General features: G+C 37.8%; 3 protein-coding genes across 3 annotated transcripts; all 3 read left to right on the top strand.

Moving 5' to 3' along the window:
- Nucleotides 1-374: 374 nt before the first annotated feature.
- colec10 (collectin sub-family member 10 (C-type lectin)) lies at nucleotides 375-13,382 on the top strand. Its single transcript, XM_042490711.2, has 7 exons — nucleotides 375-631; nucleotides 3,467-3,538; nucleotides 8,622-8,693; nucleotides 10,594-10,647; nucleotides 11,609-11,704; nucleotides 11,886-12,097; nucleotides 12,359-13,382. The coding sequence occupies exons 1-7, from the start codon at nucleotides 532-534 to the stop codon at nucleotides 12,596-12,598; spliced, it is 846 nt and encodes a 281-aa protein (XP_042346645.2). The 5' UTR covers nucleotides 375-531; the 3' UTR covers nucleotides 12,599-13,382.
- A 611-nt stretch (nucleotides 13,383-13,993) lies between these two features.
- LOC148188226 (uncharacterized) lies at nucleotides 13,994-14,981 on the top strand. The gene is made up of 2 exons (XM_088084055.1): nucleotides 13,994-14,236; nucleotides 14,478-14,981. The coding sequence occupies exons 1-2, from the start codon at nucleotides 14,072-14,074 to the stop codon at nucleotides 14,718-14,720; spliced, it is 408 nt and encodes a 135-aa protein (XP_087940181.1). The 5' UTR covers nucleotides 13,994-14,071; the 3' UTR covers nucleotides 14,721-14,981.
- Nucleotides 14,982-17,836: 2,855 nt separating this feature from the next.
- LOC121945762 (CD209 antigen-like protein C) lies at nucleotides 17,837-21,352 on the top strand. The gene is made up of 4 exons (XM_042490091.2): nucleotides 17,837-17,990; nucleotides 18,202-18,276; nucleotides 18,416-18,655; nucleotides 20,535-21,352. Exons 1-4 carry the CDS (start codon nucleotides 17,891-17,893, stop codon nucleotides 20,909-20,911), a joined length of 792 nt encoding a protein of 263 aa, XP_042346025.1. The 5' UTR covers nucleotides 17,837-17,890; the 3' UTR covers nucleotides 20,912-21,352.
- The last annotated feature ends 1,273 nt before the right edge of the window (nucleotides 21,353-22,625 follow it).

The following is a 22,625-nucleotide window of genomic DNA, read 5'->3' as shown; positions in this document are numbered from 1 at the left end:
CTCTGTGATCAGATACTGTCCTTAAAAGTTAAACTGTTTTACTTGAGAATTATTAAACATAACACACAGATATAATCACATTTTATTAACCCTAATCCTACTAATTGATCTCACAATATAGTATGTCAAAATGATGATATAAATTGCAATTGCAACTACACAGTTTCAACTTCCAAAGGCCAAAACATACAGGAATGCAGTGCTCTGTTATGTGTTGTTTGACATTATGATAAGTAACTGATAAGACTCTATAAACAAGTGTGTGTGTGTGTGTGTGTGTGTGTGTGTGTGTGTGTGTGTGTGTGCGTGCGTGCGCAGAAGTCTGTCTGTGTTTTATAAACAGCACAGCTCTGTTCTGACCCTCTCAGCAGTTTGCTCATTAGTTCTTCACTCCTCTAGTCTTACGGTTAAAACAGTCAGTTGGTGCATAGTGGCACATGAGATACTTTACACACTCAATACTTCAGTACTAGTAGCAACCTGCAAATCTTACATTTAGGGTCTTCTTCAGTGGGTAGTGATGACTGGAAGATGATGGGAGTGTTTGTGCTCTGTGTTTTTGCAGCCGTGTTCAACTACCTCTCTGCCTCGACAGAAGTCTGCACCAATGCCCTACTACCTGGAGCTAAAGGTAACACATGCCCCAGAATGTGCTATGAGTTTGCTTGTGTGCATATGCTTATGTGTGTGTGTGTGTTGGTATTTAAATATGGGTGTACAGCACTTAAACAACATTTGTCAAAAATTCTATTAAACACACAAGTCTGTGTTGTGCAGTAACTCAACAACAACAGCAAAGAATCTCAAATAGACTTATATATACTGTTATGGGTTCTTGAGTGCCCCCAGTCTTAATCTTTGTTTGGTATACTGTTTGAGGTAAGACAATTTAAGTTTATGACCTTATAGTAAATCTATAGGTGTACTCATTTAATGTCCTTGTAATGTATATGTAAATACCTATTTGTATCAAATGGAAAATTCTGAGGAAACACCCCAAATGTGCTTCAGGGTTTACAGAGCTGATGATGAAGGTACCAAGCATGTAATGTCCTGCAGTTTATTAGCTAGCAGTCTGCTGCCCCATAGTCTTTTGGAGGGAATGCCTCCCAGTGTGTGCTTTCCATTTTACAACATCCAGTAGCTTGCTCTCCTGCTGACTCAGACAGACAGACCTAATAAAATACCCACAAAATACCCCAAATACCCATAAGCAAGTTTTTCAGTAATTTGCGCTACTGACAAACATGGCATTCAATTTAGCTTTAAAGTAAGTTCCAGAGATGTTACTTGAGCAATCCACATGCAGAAACTGAGATTGAAGGTATGTCAAGTGAACAAATAAATAAAGAAATAAAAGCTAAAATCACCACCTTGTGGTTGTATGCCTCTGCAAACCAGTCAAGTTGCAGTTACGGTTTACAATCATGTCTGTGAAAACATGAATCCTTCTCCCCAGCAGCGCAGAAGATCTATACAATCAGCACAGTTTCAAGGTGGACACCAAAGATTATTGTCATCATTTTAAAATCTGACCAAATGTCTCCCCCTCTGTTCTTGCAGAACATTATGATGTCATAGTGAGGTTGACCTTTGACTTAATGATATGTAATATCATCACTTCTTCATTCTATCTTATTAGACATTTATCTGAAATGTTGTCATAACTAGAGCATGAATTCTTGAATTATGGCCAAAAACATATTTTACTGTGACCATGACCTTTGACCACCGAATTCTCACGTAGTTCATTCTTGAATCCAAAAGGACGTTTGTGCCACATTCTAGGAAATTCCTAAAGGCATTCTTGATGCAAGGTCACAGTGACCTTGACTTTTTACCACGATAATCTACTTAGTTCAATGTTCAGTCTGGACGAACCTTTTTGTCAGATTTGAACAAAAATTTATTGAAGGCATTCTTGAGATATTCACGTGAGATATTCATGGGATGGACGGACAAAGAGTCAGGCAGGCAAGCAACCCAAAAACCTTTTTTTTTTAAGTTAAAAATCAGCATAAAAGAGATTAAGTGGACAGATTGTTTCACAAAAGTCGTTACTGAACTGTAAAGTCAAATGGTAGCATGGGAAAAGTGAAAAAGGCAACAGTACAATCTCACTAGGAAGTGAGTGTAGATTTTGTCAGCTTTCCACTGAATTTTCTGTACTAGTAAAAAAGTCCCTTTGTGGCAGCGTGTATTTAGACAGCTGCCAAACTGAACTGATTATTTATTTAAGACTCATCATAGATACTGCTGACCACAGAGTGGGTCTCTGAATGTGTATGTTCTCACGTCTGCGTATTGGAGTGGGTGTCAGACGTGCATTTCTCTACATTACGTACTACCAAAAAATCTCCACACTGGTCCTATTTATTTTAACTTTTTTAAACAAACTTGCTTTTATTGCATTTACTGGTACTTTGACCTCAGCAGCAGATTTACTGGCATTTTTTTGTTGAGACATAAGAATGACAAAACACTCAAGATTCTTTAAGAAACATTAGCTGACAAACGAATTAGTGAATTCACTCACTTGTGTCACCTAAATTAATACTGCTTACTAACATATTAAATGCGAGAATATTTTTGACATAAACCTCTTTGCTATTTGATACCTTAATCACACAAGCGAGGCATGTAAATAATTAAATGTGCAAGGTTTCAGTTCAGTAGTCCACCAAAGGAAATCATTTTATACCGGCAGAAACATTTAAAATTGCAGTGATTTAGGTTACTTACACAGCCTGCAAAACTGAATAATCAATTTTCCTAAGTACTCCTCCGGTCTAATGGAGGGGGTTAGTTACAGTCCTTCATTCCAAAGCTCAGCACTTAACAAGATATAAAGGGCTGCTGGCATCAACAACCGGGGCAAAATTACAACTCTAATAGACACTCAGATGAAACCTCTCAAGATTTCTTGCCAAGAGCTCTTTGAACAGCTGACCCACCAGAGACATTTCTCCTACATCTCATTTGTGCTTTCAGCACAACTATGTGGTGTCACTAATACTTTAAATGAGTAAATGCTTTTGAAAATGGTATTGGCTTGGTTGAGCATAGATTAAAATGGAATATGAAGAGTCAAGGGACTTTTATAAACATCTAAAATTGATTCAAACTTAACCTTACGGTAGGACTTGCCCCCGAACCCACAACAGGGCCTTCACTGGATTTCGTGCACAAACACTCAATCCACTCGAGCGCTGTGCTGGAGTAGATCTTGGCCAGTTGTGAATTTGGATAATGTATCATCATTCTGGGATGGCCTTGATATCCCATCCATGTGAACAGTGAGTGGGAATATGCAGATTTAATCCCTGCCCCAGTGGGAAAGCAAGTGAGCTTTGTGCACTGTCTCTAAATGACCCCTTCCAAACTGAACTGTGCATGAAATACGATGAGAAACATGCTCTCCTTATGCATTCATGCTCCTCTTTACTGTCTTTGCTTTTTAACCCAGGAGATCAAGGTGAGATTGGAGAGGAAGGGGATCAGGGAAAACTGGGAAAGAATGGACCACCAGGACCTCCAGGTATCAGACATCCATCCATCTATTATATCTACTATATATGGTGGTAAGATGGCTATTTTTTTAGTTATAAATTGATATTGTAAATATCAATTTATGGTGACAAAACAATGCAAGGTACTTCCTTGATGAAAGTTATCTACTTTTGGAAAGTGGAAGTAAACATTCACATGGCCAATAGCAAACCACTACATGCTGAAAAAATGAGAAGTAGAGAGAATACAAACAAAAAAGCCAACCATATAAGTCTTTTGGATTCCATGCATTCTTCATCCTCATCAAAACCTGATTCCTGCATTACCCATGATGCATCTCAAACACAGACAGTTTGATCAGAGATTCATGTGCGTTAGTGGCAAATGGAGCCTTATGCTGTGAGCCCCAAGTAGAGATGAGCTGGTACAGAGCAGCTACATTTGTGGTCTTTAGCCCCAACTGATGTTAACTCAAGTGACACACTCCTCAAGACCCATAAAAAGACTTTGATCTGTAAAATTGGTGGAATTCCCCTTTAAGGCTGGAATTATACTCCAAATAAAATAACACTTTGTTTGTTATCAGATTGCGGTGAAGATGATGCAGTGGACAATTATAAGCAAAGTCACAGTGACTCCTGGTCTGTTTACATGGTACCCACACTATAGTGGGTCAAATATGTGAGTCACAATAGAATCAGCTTGAAATTCTCTCAAGTAGAAAAACTTGGAATCTGAAAACATGTGGTCGAGAAACAGTGAGAAAGGCCAGTTTTAGGTGCTGTTGTATTTAACTTTGCAAAGTTCAGAACATAGACCCAGTACCTGCCACACTATTATACCAATAATTCAACTTTTTTAAATGAAAAATCCTGGAAAGAATCATTCGTATTGAAAAAAAATCTCACTTCGTTGTAAGAGTGGTAGATCAGGAGATTACGATGGTCATTTTACTTTTTTAATGAGCCATGACATTTATTATTATTGTTTATTATTTTATTTGTTTAAAGGTTCAGTGTGAACAATTTTGGTGACATATAGAGGTGAGGTTGCACAATTGAAACTTTTCCAGTGTGTTTAGCATGTAGGAGAACCAAGGCGGCTGACCTAAAAATGCAAAAACTCAAACAGTCCTACACAGAAGTGTTTGGTTTTTCACTTCTGGGTTACTGTAGAAACACAGCAAACTCTGTGGAGGAGGACCTACTTCACAAACTGCTTATTTTAAGGTGAGAAACACACAAGATTTTTTATTTTCAGGTATCTATAAACATAAATATCATACCTTTCTGGCAATTGGTGTGCCTAAATTCTACACACAGGAACTTGAACATTATTGTGCTTTTCCTAGTGTGACATGTCAGATTGTCCTCTGTTAAAAAGGCCTAATATTGCAAATAATAAACTGACAATAGTCTACTTTGCCTTGTAACACACAACTCAGAAACAGCCTTGATCTAATGAGAGCCTCTGAGATATGTGTCTCTGATAAAAGAAAATCCTGCTCTTCCATCTTTATTAGCATGCTTGCAACATGTTTGGACTAAAACTGAAAGTGGAACAGAAAATAGCAAAGGTAATGTACAGGATTCACAGGAATGTCTCACTTCTCTCCTGTGTTTGCACAGAAGCTTAATGTCTGACTTCACCTGTCTATAACAGCAAATCGTTTACATTGCTGCTGTAACCTTGACAAACATTAAAGTTTAACTTTCTGTACTGTGAGCTTCCAGACAGCCTGCGTAATTTTGCCCTGGCAGCAGCTTTTGCTTTTTCCTGCTCTAGACAGCTTGCTCTCCTTTGCTTGGCTCTGTGATAGACAGACAGACACATGGACATTCGACAGATGGACAGACAGACCTACACTGCTGTGTTTCTGTGGAGGAAGTAGACATGTTAATTGCTGCTGAGGAAGCAGCAGTGTCTGTCTTTGCCGTATGTGGTCCAACTGGACTCAAAGACTTGCTGGCCGACCAACCAGCCATATGATATACACAGATGTCTGCACACACAGACACACACACACAATATACTGCACAAGGCATTTCAAGCATATAGACATGAGGAGGCAGATGTACATGTGAAAACACACAATACATAATTGTACATTGTGTAAAAGCACTGGTTCCTGGCTGCCCTCTTGCTCTCCACAGATGTTTGTTTTACTCACACACAAGCACATACATGCACACACTCTGCAACAACAGACACACTTCAGTCATCAGACTGTGTGAGAGACATATGCCAGGGTGGCCTGTGTATTTTCCAAAAGTGTTAGGAGAAACAAAGCATATATATGTGAACTCTTTTCAACCTTTCAACTTTGCACATATTTTTTAACAGTATAGCAAACCCAATCATTATGGTTTTTCTCTGCGTATGCTTCCTGTAGGAATAGACGCAGGTTCCTATGATGACTTTGAAACTGCAGTATGTCAACAGCTCCACAGATGACGCATGTATTCCCTGTCTTCAGTTAGGCCGTTTTACAGGAAGCAGTTGTTTAATTTTGGAATGCTAAAAGGGAATACATGACTGTGAATGCTCCCGAGGGCAACAAAAACAAATTGTTGCTCCAAGCTTATTAATGTCAACAAACCGTTGTGCTGGATTTCTGCATTTGTTAATTGTGACTTACTGTAAAGCTGCTGGTAAACTTTTGGCCAGAATTTTGATGTTTCAGACAGCAAATTTAGGTGTCACAAAGGTTTTTAATTTGTGGGAAGAACTTGTTGGGATAGCTTGTATGAACCATATGCGCAACTAATAAAAAATCTGGCTCAAGGCCTTTATTTCATGTTACCCAGCTCGCCTTCCTCCATCCACTAAAGAGCAGAAATACCTGTATTCATATTTGCTCATTATGTTTCAGCAAACAATGTGCAATGAATGATCTGATCTAAGGCCTGCTTAGCATTTTAATCTCTTGTATTATTGTTATATAAAGCCCTGGAAAACATCTAGTCCATTGAGCCTTTTTGAAATAGCTTAAGGCTGTCTCAGGCTCTATGATTAGAATGAAAAATGTGGCCTTCACCTAATTTATCCTGCAGCAGCTGGAGAATCCAGACGTTAAACCAGTTGGAGGGGTTGGCCATTATAAAGAGCCACTGCAGTGATAGGGAAGACTGTTATCTGGACACTTAGACGGTTTAACTGGCGAGCATAAGCACTGCGAAAACAACATTAATCAACTTTTGTAGACGCCAAAGTAAAAACAAGAGAGCAACAGATTGAATTTCTTCATATAGCATAAAACAAATACCTATAATCATGTTTCCCAATCAGTTCTTGTCAAAGTGTTCTCTAAGGCATACATGGTAAAAATTATGTCAAAATTGCACACGGATTATAGTGAAATAGTGATGTTTCCCATAAGCCAAAGCTGTACAGAGTCTAGCAGACCTCACACAATCCATAAGACCTCACACCCTCCGCCAACACTTCTCACAAATCATCAAGTAGAAAATCAACATGAGGAAGTGGGAAATGGTATTGAATTGTGTGTGTGTGTGTGTGTGTGTGTGTGTGCGCGCGCGCGCGTGTGTGTGTGTGTGTGTGTATGTGTGTGTGTGTGTGTTAATCCCTCAAATGGCAATAGGCCTCTCTAATGTGTCACTTAGTATTTCAAACGCCATCAATTTCCAACTGAATAGTTTCCTGAGGAAATACTCGTTCAAGTGCTGGCAGAAAGCTTTAGTCTGCTCTGCAGTTTCCCACACACACACACACACACAAACACACACACACACACAATTTCTCTCTCTCACATTCTGATATTCTCTCCTACACTTTCACTATATCCTCCAAAAACATGCACCTTAGTATCTCATTTAACACCAAACTGTAGCCGCCTTAATGTGACTGAGGAGAGACCAACTGCAGTAGTCAGATTACAGAGAAAGACTGTAATCTGTTAGATATTGTGGTGATAACAATCAGAACAAAGATAATAATTGATAATCACTATAAGTAAGCTTAGCAGTAAAGGGAGTCAAATATTTCCCTGTCTTATAATTTATTATTCATTTTGTACAAAGATACTGAACAAAAATTAAATTACTTAAATAAGTAATAAATATATGCATTTGCTCTGTTAACTACATTTAAAAGTTGAACTTCAACTTTCACCAAAACAGCTAAACTTGTGACAATGCACACTTTCCAGGGGCATAAATAGAGACAATGCAGGCAGAGCAGTTGAATTGGGGTCCCATTAGGTAGGGGGGCTTATGGAGATAGTGGGACTTCCAGGAATGTGTTGGGGGCAGATGGGCCTATGAGTGATTGCCACCTTGGAAACATTCCTGTGTTTTTTTTAAAGAAGATTCTTGATAAATTAAAAATGGTGCCATTTGCTGTTTTTGCCCTCAAAAAATGCAAATCTATCTCCATCATATTTTGTTTGTTTTTTGTGAAATAGTCAGTAGCATCTTTAATCAAATGATATGTTTACTCTACATAAACTATAACTATAATTATGATTTCCCATTTGTCTCTTCGATCCTGTGACAAGACAATATGTGGACAATAGCGTGCAGAGCCCATCACAATGGCGTGCACTGGGGCCTGTCGTAATACGCCGCTGGCACTTTCTCACAGACTCATACTTCACTTCAGTTAGTGCCCGAAATAAATCAGCATTTTCCCCTCTAATTTATTTACTGGCATAATAATAATAGCAATAACAGCATCAATTTAGGAACCAAACTATGCAGCGATTGTTGGAAAAAAGCCTTGGGGCTTGCAATCTCTGCAAGCACGCAATTATATTGATTAGGTCTGAGAACAACAGAATAATCAAAAAACAAAAGAAAAATGATGGAAGCCATGAAAAGCCAAGTCATAATTGTAAGAACATGACAAGCCTGAATGATAGAATAAAGGATCTTTAAAAAAATATGATGAAGCAACTTCACAGTGATACTTTACGATCAAATTTTAGGATCTGCTGTACATTGTGTCTGGCTTTTTCTGCATGTTATGCATTATATGTTGGAGAGTCATAATAGAGAGATTGTTTTACCTCCTCTCAAATTTCCTGAATCGTCCCATATATTATTCCTCCTCTCCTTCTCTCCTTTGTCTTTTGTTTTTCTCTTCCTCCACAGGATTGACAGGAGAGAATGGGCTTGTGGGAGAGGTGGGGCACACAGGAAAGATGGGGCCTTCTGGAGAAAAAGGTAAAACAAGAAAGTTATTACTATAAGCATTTTAAATGTAAACATTGTCTCTGTCTCTGTCTGTGTCATTTTCTCTACATAGTCAACCCCATATGGAATACACATAGACCTTTTGGATACATTTGCAAGTAAAGAAGATTGCACGCAATAATCAAACAAGAGAGAGCATCAAGTCAAAAACCTCATCCTCAGTGTCCTGTGAAAAAAACAAACATTTACAAAATGAGAGAAAGATTAATGGATTTTATTACCGTCAACCGTCTATAAGAACGTCATTGTTCCAGTGTCATGATACTTTTTTAAACCTGCCCATCGTTGTCAACAACAAGCTAGAAAAATGGCAAAAAATGTAGCTGTGAGGTTTTTACAGCATTTTAATGGCTTTATAATTGCATTAAAGAAGAAATATAGTTTCCTGGATCCTCCTCGGCTTGGACTGCAGCTCCATAACCGAAGACTCAAAATATTAAAATAAGTAGAACAGACATTTTTACACAAATCAGCAAACTTAATTAGTCCCAAGACTAATACACACTAGGACGGAATCTTTCCCATTTCTTTTCATGTTTTAAATTATCGCATCCAAAGATAGAAGAAAACATAATCCTACAGCATGATGTCATCCATCTGCTTTGCCCAGGGTGACTGAAACAATTTCTATCTTTATTTTCATTTTTATGAGCAGTCATGTTCCCGTGCCTTTCAAGGCATCCACTTTTTCCTCAGTGTTCATTATGTTAAATACACTTACAGGAAAGAGGCTGTGCATCAGCCATCTCAGGCAGCACGAGTGAGGTCACAGGTTTGGATTTTCCTTGATCCTGAGCGCCTGCAGCTCATAAAACACCTGGAAAGAAAGTTTTTAGGGCAATGTTGGCTTTAGTGGAATCTGTTAAAATTCAGCTACTCTTTTACAGAATATTGTTCATGTTACAGGCCTACCCATAGAAAATATTTTCATGCCTTCATTAAGTAAATTGGTTGTCATTCAAGATACAATTATATTGAGCAAGAATCATTTATACCTCCTTTAACTAAATGCATATGTCTGCTTATTATTAGAGCGTTTTCAGGGCTTACATTTTGCTTGGGCAAAAGAACTATCCAGAGCTATAAAGCTATGTGTAATTAGTAAATCCATGTGCAGAAAACAACCATCTAACTGAAGCAGGACTGTTCAGGTGACTGTACTAAATTTTATATGGTCCCAAGCAGGGCTGACACTAAACTGCATATGTGGTAGCATTATATCTAATTATCCATGGAGCTTCTTTCCTGGCAACAAGATGATATGTTTAAAGTTGACTTTTAACTTATATGTTTTCACTTTTTTGTCATGGTACTCCAATTTTTACTGTTTATTCCATTATCAAAACCCACCCAGTCAGATCAGACTGTAGAGGCACAGTATGTCCTCACACAAACCAGCCTGTTGTCATGTTTGTATTGCAGCCCACTTCCCCAAAATGTGCAACTGTCAGTTCATTTCCTCAGAAAAGACCAAGAACAAGTGAATATGATCTGGATTATTTACACACAAGGTTTCAGTTAACCCTCATCTGCACATTAAAAAACAAACAAAAAAATGTCCGTCATACCATATATTAGGAGCAAATAAATCAGGGTTACAATAGGACAAAATTTGAGTTGGGTAAATCTTTAGCTGCGTGCAGTCATATTTAAAATGTTTTATGTGTGATGCAGCCATCTAGTGGTAATTAATTGTAACTACATCACAAAATCATCTTACAACACAAAAAGCTGTCAGGTTGCTGAGTTGTTAGTAGGTAGTCAGTGTTAGATTTATTCATATTTTAGGCTATAAACATCAAAAAGTGTATTTCCAGGAATGGAATATAATGTGTAATTGTCTCACATGTGACTTTCTATCACTCTGTAGGTGATAAAGGTGATAAAGGTTTGGATGGGCCTTCTGGATTAAAAGGGAAACAAGGTGATTAAGTCTACAGCATGCAGATGCTACTTTTTTTCCCAAATCCCAAATGTGTACATACTGGTCCTTCTGCTCCTCTCATACCATCATGATGATGTTGCAGTAATTTTGCAATCACAAATAAACACCCTCGTCGGTATTACTCTTCTCTTGTATGACACATTAAACTGGTAAATATAGAGTTGAGCAAAGTATATTGGTGTCACTAACTTCACTGAATAAAACAAACATTTCATAGGAATGCTCCCTGCTGCAGAAATACAGCAGAATTAAATGCAACTCAGCTGTCAGACATTTGTGTCACAGTGTTGTCTTGGTCATTTACTCCAGCATACTGGAGTTGAAATCAAATGATCACTATGATGTTAAAATGCTGACTTTTGGCTTTAAAATGTTTGTTTTAGCACATTTTATAGCTTCAGTAGTTCCTCAATTTTATGACCATGCAGCAGGAAAATGACTGTAAACATCAGACAAAGCAAACCGGGAGTTTTTTTAAGGTCAAACACTGGGTTGTTCTAAGATCAGTCCACTTGATCATGTGGTTCACTGAACCTAAACAGCCATGAGACAAGCATGAGGAGAACATGTCAGAGCATCACCAGGGACGATACTGAATGTAGGCTGATGTCTGTTGGTCACAGACTTACCCTGAGTACATAATAAGAAATGTTATGACTGCAAATAGTCTTTCAATTGTATTAATTTATTTCAAATGGCCCAAGGCTAGGGTGGAGGAGGCATTTGCAACGCAGCAGGACTTGTCTTCATAGAGTGACTGAAGACTTGCATTAGGCTCTTGAAGGAATATCAAGAGCACAGAGGAGCTTTGCTGTAAGGTCTTACAGAAATATACTCTGGTACAGTTTTGTCACATATGACATTATGCAGGAAGGTGATTCTGTGCTGTTAAAATCTGTGCAAACTCAAATCATGAGCTGGCCTTTGTTTAATCCATCAGGCACAACATGTGACTGTGGCAGGTACAGGAGGGTGGTTGGACAGCTGGATGTCAATGTGGGCAAACTGAGAAATGCTGCCAAGTTTGTGAAGAATGGTGAGTGCTGACTGGTGTAACTGTGGTTTAGCACACAGTGAAAGTAAGCCAATTGAATATCTTCAAAAGTGTTAAAACAACGACATGCATCTCTATATATACACATGGTGTGTATATATAGATATGATAATCAACTTTTTGACCTTTAAAGACCTTTAACCCTTAACCCTGTCCTGTGCAGTCATCTTGGGGCTGAAGGAAACAGAAGAGAGGTACTACCTGCTGGTGAAGGAGCCCAAGAGGTTTAGAGAGGCTTCAATGAACTGCAAGCTAAGAGGAGGCACCCTGGCCATGCCAAAAACCACCAACACCAACCGTCTCATGGCAGACTATGTCAGTCAGGCAGGACTGACGAGAGTTTATATAGGAGTACAGGCTCAAAGCAAAGACACAGTAAGTGATCCCCATCAGATGTTCACAATGCACACACACACACACACACACACACACACACACACACACACACACATACACACACACACTGCAACAGGTGGAGTTTCAGTTTTGGACACTTTGCCACTGTTTGTATAAAAGAACATGGGAATCTGGGGCTCAATTATCCTGAAACCTGGATAAATAATGAGGAATTATTTTTCCAGAGTACCTCCTTTTGTGAAAATTTTTTAAAAAATTCTCCTATGTATTTGTCATCAGGATGGAACAAGCAGTTATGTTTATGCAGACTCCAGCCCTCTGCAGGGGTTTGCAGCTTGGAATCAAGATGATCTCAATTCCAGAATATCTCCTGCCACAAACTCAAGCTGTGTGGAGCTGCTCAGCACTGGGACATGGAGTCATGTGGAGTGTGAAGCCACCATGTTTTTTATTTGTGAGTTCCCGAAGAGCAGGAGAAGAGGAGGAGGAAGAGGGATACCTGCCTCAGCATCATCATGAGTCAATAAGGTGTTCAGATGTGTGAGACATACATATACATATATATGCTGGTGTGTAGAATTGGCAATTATTGCAATAATGAAAAGTAACTAAAATGAAAAATAAATTGCCTGTGTAATCAGATGATGTTGCTTTCCTTAATGTTTGTGTTGTCTACAGGTTGGTGGCAAGTAGTTGATGTAAAATACATTTCAGTGGCTAATATCTTCGTGTTTAACTGAATGTAAGCGCTAAATTCATACAGCTTTCTAAGTCGTTTGTTTTGTTTTTGGCTGATTGATTGTTTGGTTGATAAAATGTCAGAAAACACTGGAAAAATGAAAAAATCACAATTTCTCAAGGTGATGCTTTAAATGAAAAGGAGGGGAACCATGTGCTAAAAAGAGAGATAATATAATATCAGTTAATATGTGCACAAATACGACCAACACAGTAAAGCTTTGGATCAGCAGCTCCTCTGGATTGCAACACATTTCACCCCCTCTTCCTCAGACAGGATCCTGCAGGATTCAGAGTAGCTGCTGATGTAAGCCTTTCCTGTGTTCTTCGTGCCACTGTGTGCCTGTGTTTGTGCACATACAGCACTGAGCATATTGAAGTTTCTTACTTTTTGCATGCAACAACTGCCCTTCTTTCTGAGTATTATCACTAAAGCCTTTTTCCACTCTTTCTAATGGATTCATGGATTCCTGTACCAACTAAATGAAGAATCATCAGATTGTTGCAGCATTGGTTTTAACAGACTAAGTGAAACAAGAAATAAAAAATAGAGTTGGTAGCAGAATGGTCTGTGGTCAAGTTCTGTAGGTTTATATTTTATAAGGTTTTGAGTTTTGAGTATGAGAATTAAGACTCACTACTGGGTGGCGGCTTGCTTTAAGATTTACATCTAATTAATAATCAAACCAGTACTGCTTTTGAATTTTAATTTTAATTACTTTAGAACTTGTCATCTTGCTGCAGGCTTATACCTGTACAAATGCAAACAGTTCTTAGCTCGAGAAGCTAATGGTTTCTCACAACAGTCTCACCTCAAATTACATGTCTTGGAAGAAAACAAGTTTTATTATAGCCATAAAATCTAAATCTTATAGTTAGAAATTATTTCAATATTTGTTTGTTTGTTTTTTTGTTGTCCTATTTATGCCTTACCAACTTAAAAATTAGGAAAAGTCCCTCTGAAGGCATGCTATTCAATCCTCAAATGCAGGGGGAATTTAAACTTCAATTTTTTTTTACTTTGCATAAGTCCTATGCAAATCAGTTATGGTCATGTGTATGCAGATCTATGCTTGTCATACGTATGACACACACGCACACACACATACACGAGCACACATACACACACCTCCTACGGCCTTCCCTCCACCTCTTTGGCAGATGACATCAGGAGCCTGTCTGTCACACTTTCCATCCAGGAGCTTCTGCCTGTCTGCACCGTTCTCACCGTCTGTCTCCCAGTGAAGAGTAAGGATGAAGTGTACGGCTCTTGTTGCCTCCCTGCTGTTGATTGCACTGTTCCGCCCGGAAGCCACTGATGGATCTGCTGAATGCAAAGGAAAAACAGTGAATGTGTATCTGAAAAAGTCCTTTCTAAGTCATGGGGACACTTTCTCTCTCCCAGACACATATATTAAGGTAGGTCATCACATCTCTTTACATCAGTGAGAAAGTGAGTGGCCTAGTTGTAGTTTTGGTCAGGTTAAAACAATTGTACATTAAATGTTTTAAAAAGGTTGAAACAGAACAGTTTTCAGTTATCAGTTTCTTGCAACAAAAAGTTGAGAAATCATTTGTAACTGTGAAAATGTTTGTTTCACTTGTGTATGGGAGTCTCTCTTGTTCCAAAAAAAAATGTTTCTGCTTTAATTTCATCTAGATGACAGTTACAAGGACAACCCCAGTCATTAACAACAAACAGACTGCAGAATTTAAACAGTGGTTTGTCTTCAAGAATGCCCAAAGTGACATCCTGAAGATTGAGGTCTGGGACGAAGATGGGGGTCTGAGTGGCAAAGATGACTTCATGGGAAAATGCCAAGTTCAACTGCAGAAGCCAGTCAGTGAAGAGAAATGTAGTTTTGACAATGGTGAAGTGTTTCTGAGTTACATGTGTGTGTGAAACAAATGAAAGCTTGTTTAACACATTGAACCTGTTATGGAAAACAGACTGGGTTTGTTTTTCTGTTCTTGTTTTGTTTTGTTTTGTTTTGTTTTGTTTTGTTTTGTTTTGTTTTTTCAAAACATACGCATACATTTATAGATATTATTTTCAAATGAGTAGCCGAAGACAAACTCAGCTAATATGCCCTCTGTATGCCTGTAATCAGTCTTTATCATTACGTAAATGAAAATCAACAGTAAATAAATGTCTTTTTCTTCATGTACTGTATGTATTTGAAAAGTGTGTCCACCTGAGTGTGATGATATCAAATCTTCCTCTAAACAAGAATGACTTTTGATGATTAGTGATGCCAATGATGACTCAGTTTACTTATAAAAAAAAATAAGTGGCCAAATTGTAAGACACACAAATGAGATTTAAGGTGCAACTGAAAAACTCATTTAAAGTCTCAGTGCTGTCAGCGAAAGATGGTGTAATGCATCTTCCAACCAGAGATGGCAGGCTTGGACAGTGGAATTAGCACTCAGTGAAGAAGAGAACAGTTGGGCCATGTTTGTTGTTTTGTCTTTGAAAAGACAGTTTGTTGAGATACTGCATAAAAAGTTGGCTCCCCTCAGGTGACAGTAAACACCTGTGCAATCAGAGAAATACCTCAGAAGATGCAAAGTTCTGTCGGATAACAGGTAAAAAAAAAATATATTGGACCTAATCAAACTATGGTACTATTTGTATAATATGAAGCCCTTCTATCTTCAAAACATGTAGATGTGACAACACCAAGTTGTCTATTGTTCATCTTGTATAATGTAAAAATAGGAGTGTTTGGAAAAACCCTTTTAAAAAATCATTAGCTCAGGTACAACAGGTAAATGTAATGAGTAGTTGCTGAGGAAAACTGGACACATTTCTAACTATAGACTGACCTTTTTCATGGAAAACATTTTGATTTGTTTCAGAAGCAAAAACAGGTGCAACTATAGTCATAACATTAATGATGGGCCTTTGTCATTGAGCCACAAGCCCCTGAAAACTGAATGCAGCTATTTTAAACTACAACATTACCATAATTACCCTCATTACACCAATATATTCCCTGCTATGACCCTTTAAAGCATCTTCAACTGGACAGACAGCCAAGAAAACAACTTTGCATGAATATCAATACTTCTTTGTGTCTGCTGGATGTTGAAATGTTAAATTGGCAATTGTTGGGTAACATGTTAGTCATACCAAATTTATAAGGCCATATATTGCCTCAAGAGGCAAACAAATCAGTTACAGGTTTAAGGCAAATGTATTTTGAGGACATTTGGAAGCACGTATGTTGACTGGAATGCAATTCAAATATCTGAGATTAATTGCAGTCTAAACATTTCAATGTAAATTGTCAGTAACTTTGCATGTGCTTCAATTCAAAGCCCAATAAAGAGGGACTGCTGTGGAGAAACATTAGAGAAAATGCTAAACCTCAGTGCTTGGGGACATTCAGTTGCTCTGTGGTTTGCAGTAAGCAAAGTAAAAGTAAATTCATTATAATCCTTTATGTTTTTCTCAATTTTTTAGATTATAACACAGATCATTTTCTCCCTCCCTATGTGTGTATGTGTACAGTTAAAAAAATGTGTTTTCACTCCTAAAAGCATTTTGTGCTGCATTCTGTGCAAAGGAAGTGCTATATAAATACCATAAATTCATTTATTAATTTCTCTCATACAGAGTTTTTATATTTAGTTTTATTTTTGTTTTGTTTCATGAATTGGCACATTTTGTTCCAGTAACAGAGGCTGTTCCTCTTTCCCCAACCAAAGAGATCCTTCCTCTTTTGCTTCTAACAAAACTCTCTAACTTTCTAAAAGAATTCAATATTAGAGGTTGTCATTTTTTTTTTTTTTTTAAGTGTTGTGTACCTTTACGCCTGTAGAGGGAGATACACGGATGGTTTTCTTATTGGTGAAAAAAAATCTTCCTTAATTAAAACACTTTTGGCTCCTAACAATCTACCGCCGTATCAAAAACATGGAAAACATACAAGCCATATATATGCCATATATGTTTGATTTTTGTCTGTCTTTTTTTGTTATATAGCATCAATTGATTAAACAATAAGCATCTCATCTGCCTACATTACTGACATATCTACCAATTGTGATTGCAAGTGTTGCACTTGGCAGAGGCTGTGTTGCATTAGTTAATATGAGTTTGAATTAAATGTGACAGCACATTATAACTCCTGCCATTAACATTCAAGCCAGTTTTCACAATTTCCCTCCCATGGATGACCACCGTTGGTCATGTAATGATGCCTGAGCCAGCTCCTATTTGCTGAATATAGTGAGGAAAAAAACTACTGAAAAAAACTCCTAAAAACACTGTTCAGTGGATTTTAAGTTTTCTAATGTTTGTTGTACTGTTGGACATGAATGGGTAACTTTAAGTGTACAAAAACTGTGTTGTCTTTATGCAACCTTTAATATTTGCAGGGAATACTGAACAACTTATTTGAAGCTGTTTTGTCATACTCATTGGCCATGTATGGCCTGCATGGTTACATGACAATCTGTTAAGTCCATAAGGACTACTCACTTTCACTTAAAGGCTACAGCCGTATCCAAACGTTAATTTTCAGGCCTGAAAAGGTTGATTTTAAGGAAAGGAAAGTTACATAATGCTCATTTCTTACAACAGCACATTCCCGAAAAAATGCAGGCTGATATACTGTTTTTTTTAACAGGAGAAAAACAGGGTTTTGCTGACTGTCCTGAAACTATGCCATCCTTAAAGGCTCAGTCAGCAATCATCATGTAAATAAAAGAAAGAGACTGAATCACAAGTTAAAATACGCTGCTACTGTATACAACTACAAGCATACCGCTATAAAGTATAAATGACAAATATAAATAATTGGCAAAGTAATCTTAACAAGTGATAAACAGTTTGTTTTGAGAAATAAAGTATATATATATAAAGGTGGAATTAAATGCATCATATGTCCACTATAACTCGCAATTAATGTGAAAAAAAAAACTCAGAATCCTGCTTTACATAGGATCTCAGCCCAAGGAGTTGTCTTGCCCAAACATGTCCTCCCCACAGCTTCCTTTTTGCTGTGTCAGCAATTCATTGAGCCTAAATAAAAAAGACACCGACACTGACCGCAAATTTCACAAATGTCAGTGGCACTGAAATGTAAGTCTGGGGAGGCGGGGGAAGATAGTGTAAATCTGATGGCTTCTGATGGAAGATCAAAGTATGGATGGCGATCTCAAGGTAAGAATACACATCAAACCATTTTCCTGCCAATACACAGTATAACATTTACTGTAACAAAGGTAGAAGTAATTATAAAAAAAAGTCTTTCATGTGCACAATAAAATGCAGATAGTTACAAAGTACTGCTACTTAAACCACTGAGCAAATTAGGCATCTGCATTGCTTGTTTGTGGTTTTCATTGCCTTACAACAATGATGTGTGTTTCAGTGTGGTGGATTGAAGCTGCTGCAGTGTGTGTGGGGCTTCTTCTGCTGATTTTGATCTTAGGCGTGGTGGCACACAGTAAGTACAGTACTGTTCCAACAGTGAGCATAAATACATAGCAAAAGCTCCCATTTAACACTCAAAATCAATCACTTTTTTACTTTTTCACATGATCGTTTTCATTGTTTTTCATTAACTCTCAATGAACTTGTTGCAGCTTCTGGTGCTATTAGTCACTGGGACGTGAAGTGTGAAAACCTGATCTATAGCCTGACTGTAGACAGAGACAATCTGAGAAATGAGCTTGACCAGTTGAAGATTAAATCCAACAACATGACAAAAGATATGGAGGTTCTTCAGAGCCAATACAATGCTATGGCTGCAAATCGAGATAAGCTTCAAGAGGAGGTCACCATGTTAAATCAAACACTCAGAAGCAAAGAATCGAACAAAACAGGTAAGAAATGTACTGAAGCGAGACTTACCTATACCGGATTGTCTTTTATTTGGTTTTACCGCTGTAGAAAGGAAATCCAAAATACAAGTACTTTATCAAACAGCAGGAGAGCTGTGTGGATTGTTAAGTGCATGCTAGCATACACCATTAAACACAGTGGTCAGAATAATTAGATAATGCTTTAACTAATACAGTATCATTCCAGGCAAGCCACTGACTTTTCTGCTGGTCTTTCTCATCTGTAAAGGGTTCAATTATTGATGAAGCCAACTGGTTTAAATAATCCTGTCCTGTTTATTGTTGGAGGTACTGATTACCTCTGTATAACTTAAAACACACAACACAAAAGTCTTGTATCCAAAATAGCAACTCTCTGAGTCAAAGTTGTGTAAACAGTAATTTTTTGGCACTAAAAGTGAAGGTTTAATCCGTGTAACTGTTAAATTCCAACTATCTGCAGTAGGAATCAGTAAACCAAGTGTAGGCTCACTGCATGATGCTGGATCTATGAGTCTTTACAACAAACTGAAGCTCAGTCTTTGTGTCCTCACACAGAAAAAAGTGTTGACAGTAGAGTGCAGATCTCCGTGTTGGAGATGCATAGAAGAGTATTACTGAGTGTCCAGTGTTCGCCTCACTCTATGAACTTAATAAGGTGGCAATACCTGAGACAAGAAGCCATAGCTTTTCAATTTTTTAACTGTTGTCTATTCAGATCACTTTGCTGAGCTGAACAAACCGTGTAAGCAGATTCTGTTGCTCTGACATGAGTTAGCACGTCAGGCTAATTCTAATACTTGTAGTGACCTAAACCAGTGTTACTTCTTAGGCCTTAGAGCATTTCATTTCTCCTATTACTGTGTTGAGTTACAGGTTATACTTAAAGGGCCAGTGATCAGGATTTAGTGGAATCTTTTTATTTCTCATATGTGTTTTCTTATTAATGCATAATCAATCTGTAATCTGCATAATCACCTAAACTAAGAATCATTGTGCTTTCATTACCTTGGACTAAACAATGGAGTGTGCCATATTGTTTCTACAGTAGCCCTAAGCAGACAAACTAAACATTGGCTGTAAGACTAGGGCCATTCACATTTTCGCATTGGCCACCATAGTTCTACATGGTTTGCCGAGGGCTCTGAATGCGCTAGGTCGAGCACTGGTCTGAGCTTACATTTTACCTTACCATGAAACACGGGCTAACTGCCTCTTCTTGCAATACAAAAATATTAAAGTTTCTGTTTCCATGTATTCTACATGAATTAAATAAATGTGTCAACAAATGTCTCATCTTGTTTTAAGAACACTCAGGTGGCCACATTAGAAAGTCAGTAAGAGAAAGTGTTTTCAACCAAGTCATGAAACTAACATTAGCTTAATCAGCTAGCTCGCCAGCTACTGCTAGTGACAGTTATCATCCCAAATCAATGATTGCAAATAGGAAATGAGAAGCCTAGTTTACCTCTGTCTAATATAAACAGTTGTTTCAAAACTGTAATCAATTTCAAGTGGCAAATCTACAAGGATGTCTGCCCCCTGCAGGCTTACATTTAGCTACAGTATGCAATAGAAAAGCATGTCTGCCATTATTGGGGTGGAGAGGGTCATGTAGGACTACAACAACTAAGTAATATCTCTTTATCAAAATGTTCAAAGCTTGTTCAATATTAGATTACAGTTTCTCTTTGATCTTATGTATGACCTCAGGTGTATACAGCAGCCATGTGCTTGAGGAGTTGCCATTTGACTTGATACAAATAACATTACTTGACGATGCTGTACTTAAAAGCTCTCGAAACTTGCTAACTGCTGGTCGCCAAATCTTAACAATTATTTCTGGATCACAATAACTAAAATACACTTTTACCGTCTCTAGGTCAAACTTGCCACCAAGGATGGAAAACATTTGGAGGCAAGTGCTACTTTTTCTCTCCTAGTGGAGTGACTAAAACCTGGGAGGCCAGCAGAAAAGACTGTAAAGAGAGAGGAGCGGACCTAGTGATTATAACAACAAAAGAAGAGCTGGATTTTGTCAGCAAAACTTATGCAGTAACCTGGATCGGTTTGTCTGACAAGGAGCAGGAAAACACATGGAAGTGGGTGGATGGGACTGATCTGGTGGGCAAATTCTGGCAAGTTGGGGAACCCAATAACAGCGATGGAAATGAGGACTGTGCTGAGGTCTCGCGTTCAGCAAAGAAATTTAATGACGTGCCTTGTGACAGACGATTTTCATGGGCATGTGAGATTTAAGTTCCTGTGGGTAGCTTTTTCTTTGTCTTGCAGTTGATGTAATTCAAGACCTCCCTGCCACTGTACAGCATACTGTGAATAATATTACTCCACCTGGAAAAAACTATACAATAACAGACAGTCCACTGTTCTTTTTTGTTGTGTCTGCATTCTAAATGTGTATGTTAATGACAAGCAAGCCATTCAAATACACTGCTACTTTCGTCCTTGTTTTAAATTTTTCTTTCATGAAATAAAAAGCACTTAAAACAATATAAAGGCAATATGTACTTTAAATAAACTGGTTTCCTTTAATCGTTATAATATTGCTTAATAATATTTGTACCCAGCTTTCATCAGTTATTTGTAATTCAAAGTGAACAGTATAACCATAACGGACAGTCTTCTAGATATTTTCTTCCATTTCCTCTAAAATAAACAATAAAACAAAATAGAATAATTGATTGGCTCAATTTATCTCTCACCATTTCCTTGTTCAAACCTCACAACATCAGAAGATGCTGCATTATTTAAGGAACTGTTGATTATTTATAGGGGGGGGGGCAAAATAGGGGAGGCACTTCAAAATATTTTTTTAAGCACAAGGGAGGATGTTATATTTTTATATTTGGCTTAGGGAAGGGACGTTCAACTTTTAATAGTTGTATTTTGTTTTCATTTTAAATACCCTCAGAACACCCCAAAAAATAGGTTTTAAAGGCATGATTTCTTAAAAAAAATAACACTATTTATCATATCCGGTAAAACTGTAAAATATGGTTAATTGTGGTTAAGGGAGGGTCATGCACTTTACCCCAGTCACCTAGAGAGGCTCAAGGAAAAATATTTGTAACTCTGCGGAGGGTCATCATATTTAAAAAAAAAAAAAAAAAAAAAAGTCACACAGCACTCCTTCTCTGAGAAGTAAAGTCCCTAAAGTTTAACAATCAGCAGTTTTGTCCGAGAGATTTGTCTCTGGCTTCCTGCTGCTCCATAACATGACAGTGAGGCCTCCAGAGACCCATGGGATTAAAAGTATTTCCATGTACAGATAACAGGGTCAAATATGTGCTTCTAAAAAGTCATCATTTCCTTTATGCTTGAAGTAAAAAAAAAAAAAAGCCCTTGGAAAATATTTCAGATCTCACAATGCTGGTCTTCTAAACAGTTGTCTTATATAACATGATAGGACACAGGATCTTAACCGGGTCATATTGATTCTAACACTGAAATGAACTGAGCTCTGAGGTTTTTTAACTGAGGTTAAATCAACATTGGTTCACATAAACCAATCCTTAGCTAAACATTAACTGTGACCTACCACAAGAAACTGCTCTCACCAACTGATGTAAAAACATGGCAATTTTACTTGACAATTTTGTTCAAGAAAAAAACTGTATTCCAAAAAGATATTCCCTCCAGTGGCCGACTTAATGTTTTAGTGCAAATGTGGTAAATGTGTGTGTTTAGAAATCAGTTCTCCGCTCTCCTCAGCTGCTACTCTAACCTTTAAGCTAATATTTGCTTTTCAAATGTCTTTGCTCCAGCACTGGGAAGGTTAACCAGTATACACACCATTGTTTCTTTTTCTACAGTGTTAAAAGAATCAGTGCCATCAATATGTCTTGACTCTTACTATTTAAATGTCCCCTTTCGTTATTGTCTGAGTGGTGGTATCTGTTGATGGCTGCTCACACAGGTGCTCCAACAGACTGACAAAGTTAGAGTAAAGTTG

This window comes from Plectropomus leopardus, chromosome 11 (genome assembly GCF_026936395.1).
Source record: "Plectropomus leopardus strain MGB_pleo_1.0 chromosome 11, ASM2693639v1, whole genome shotgun sequence".
Classification (NCBI taxonomy): Eukaryota; Metazoa; Chordata; class Actinopteri; order Perciformes; family Serranidae; genus Plectropomus; species Plectropomus leopardus.
This window is presented reverse-complemented; position numbering and strand designations above follow the sequence as displayed.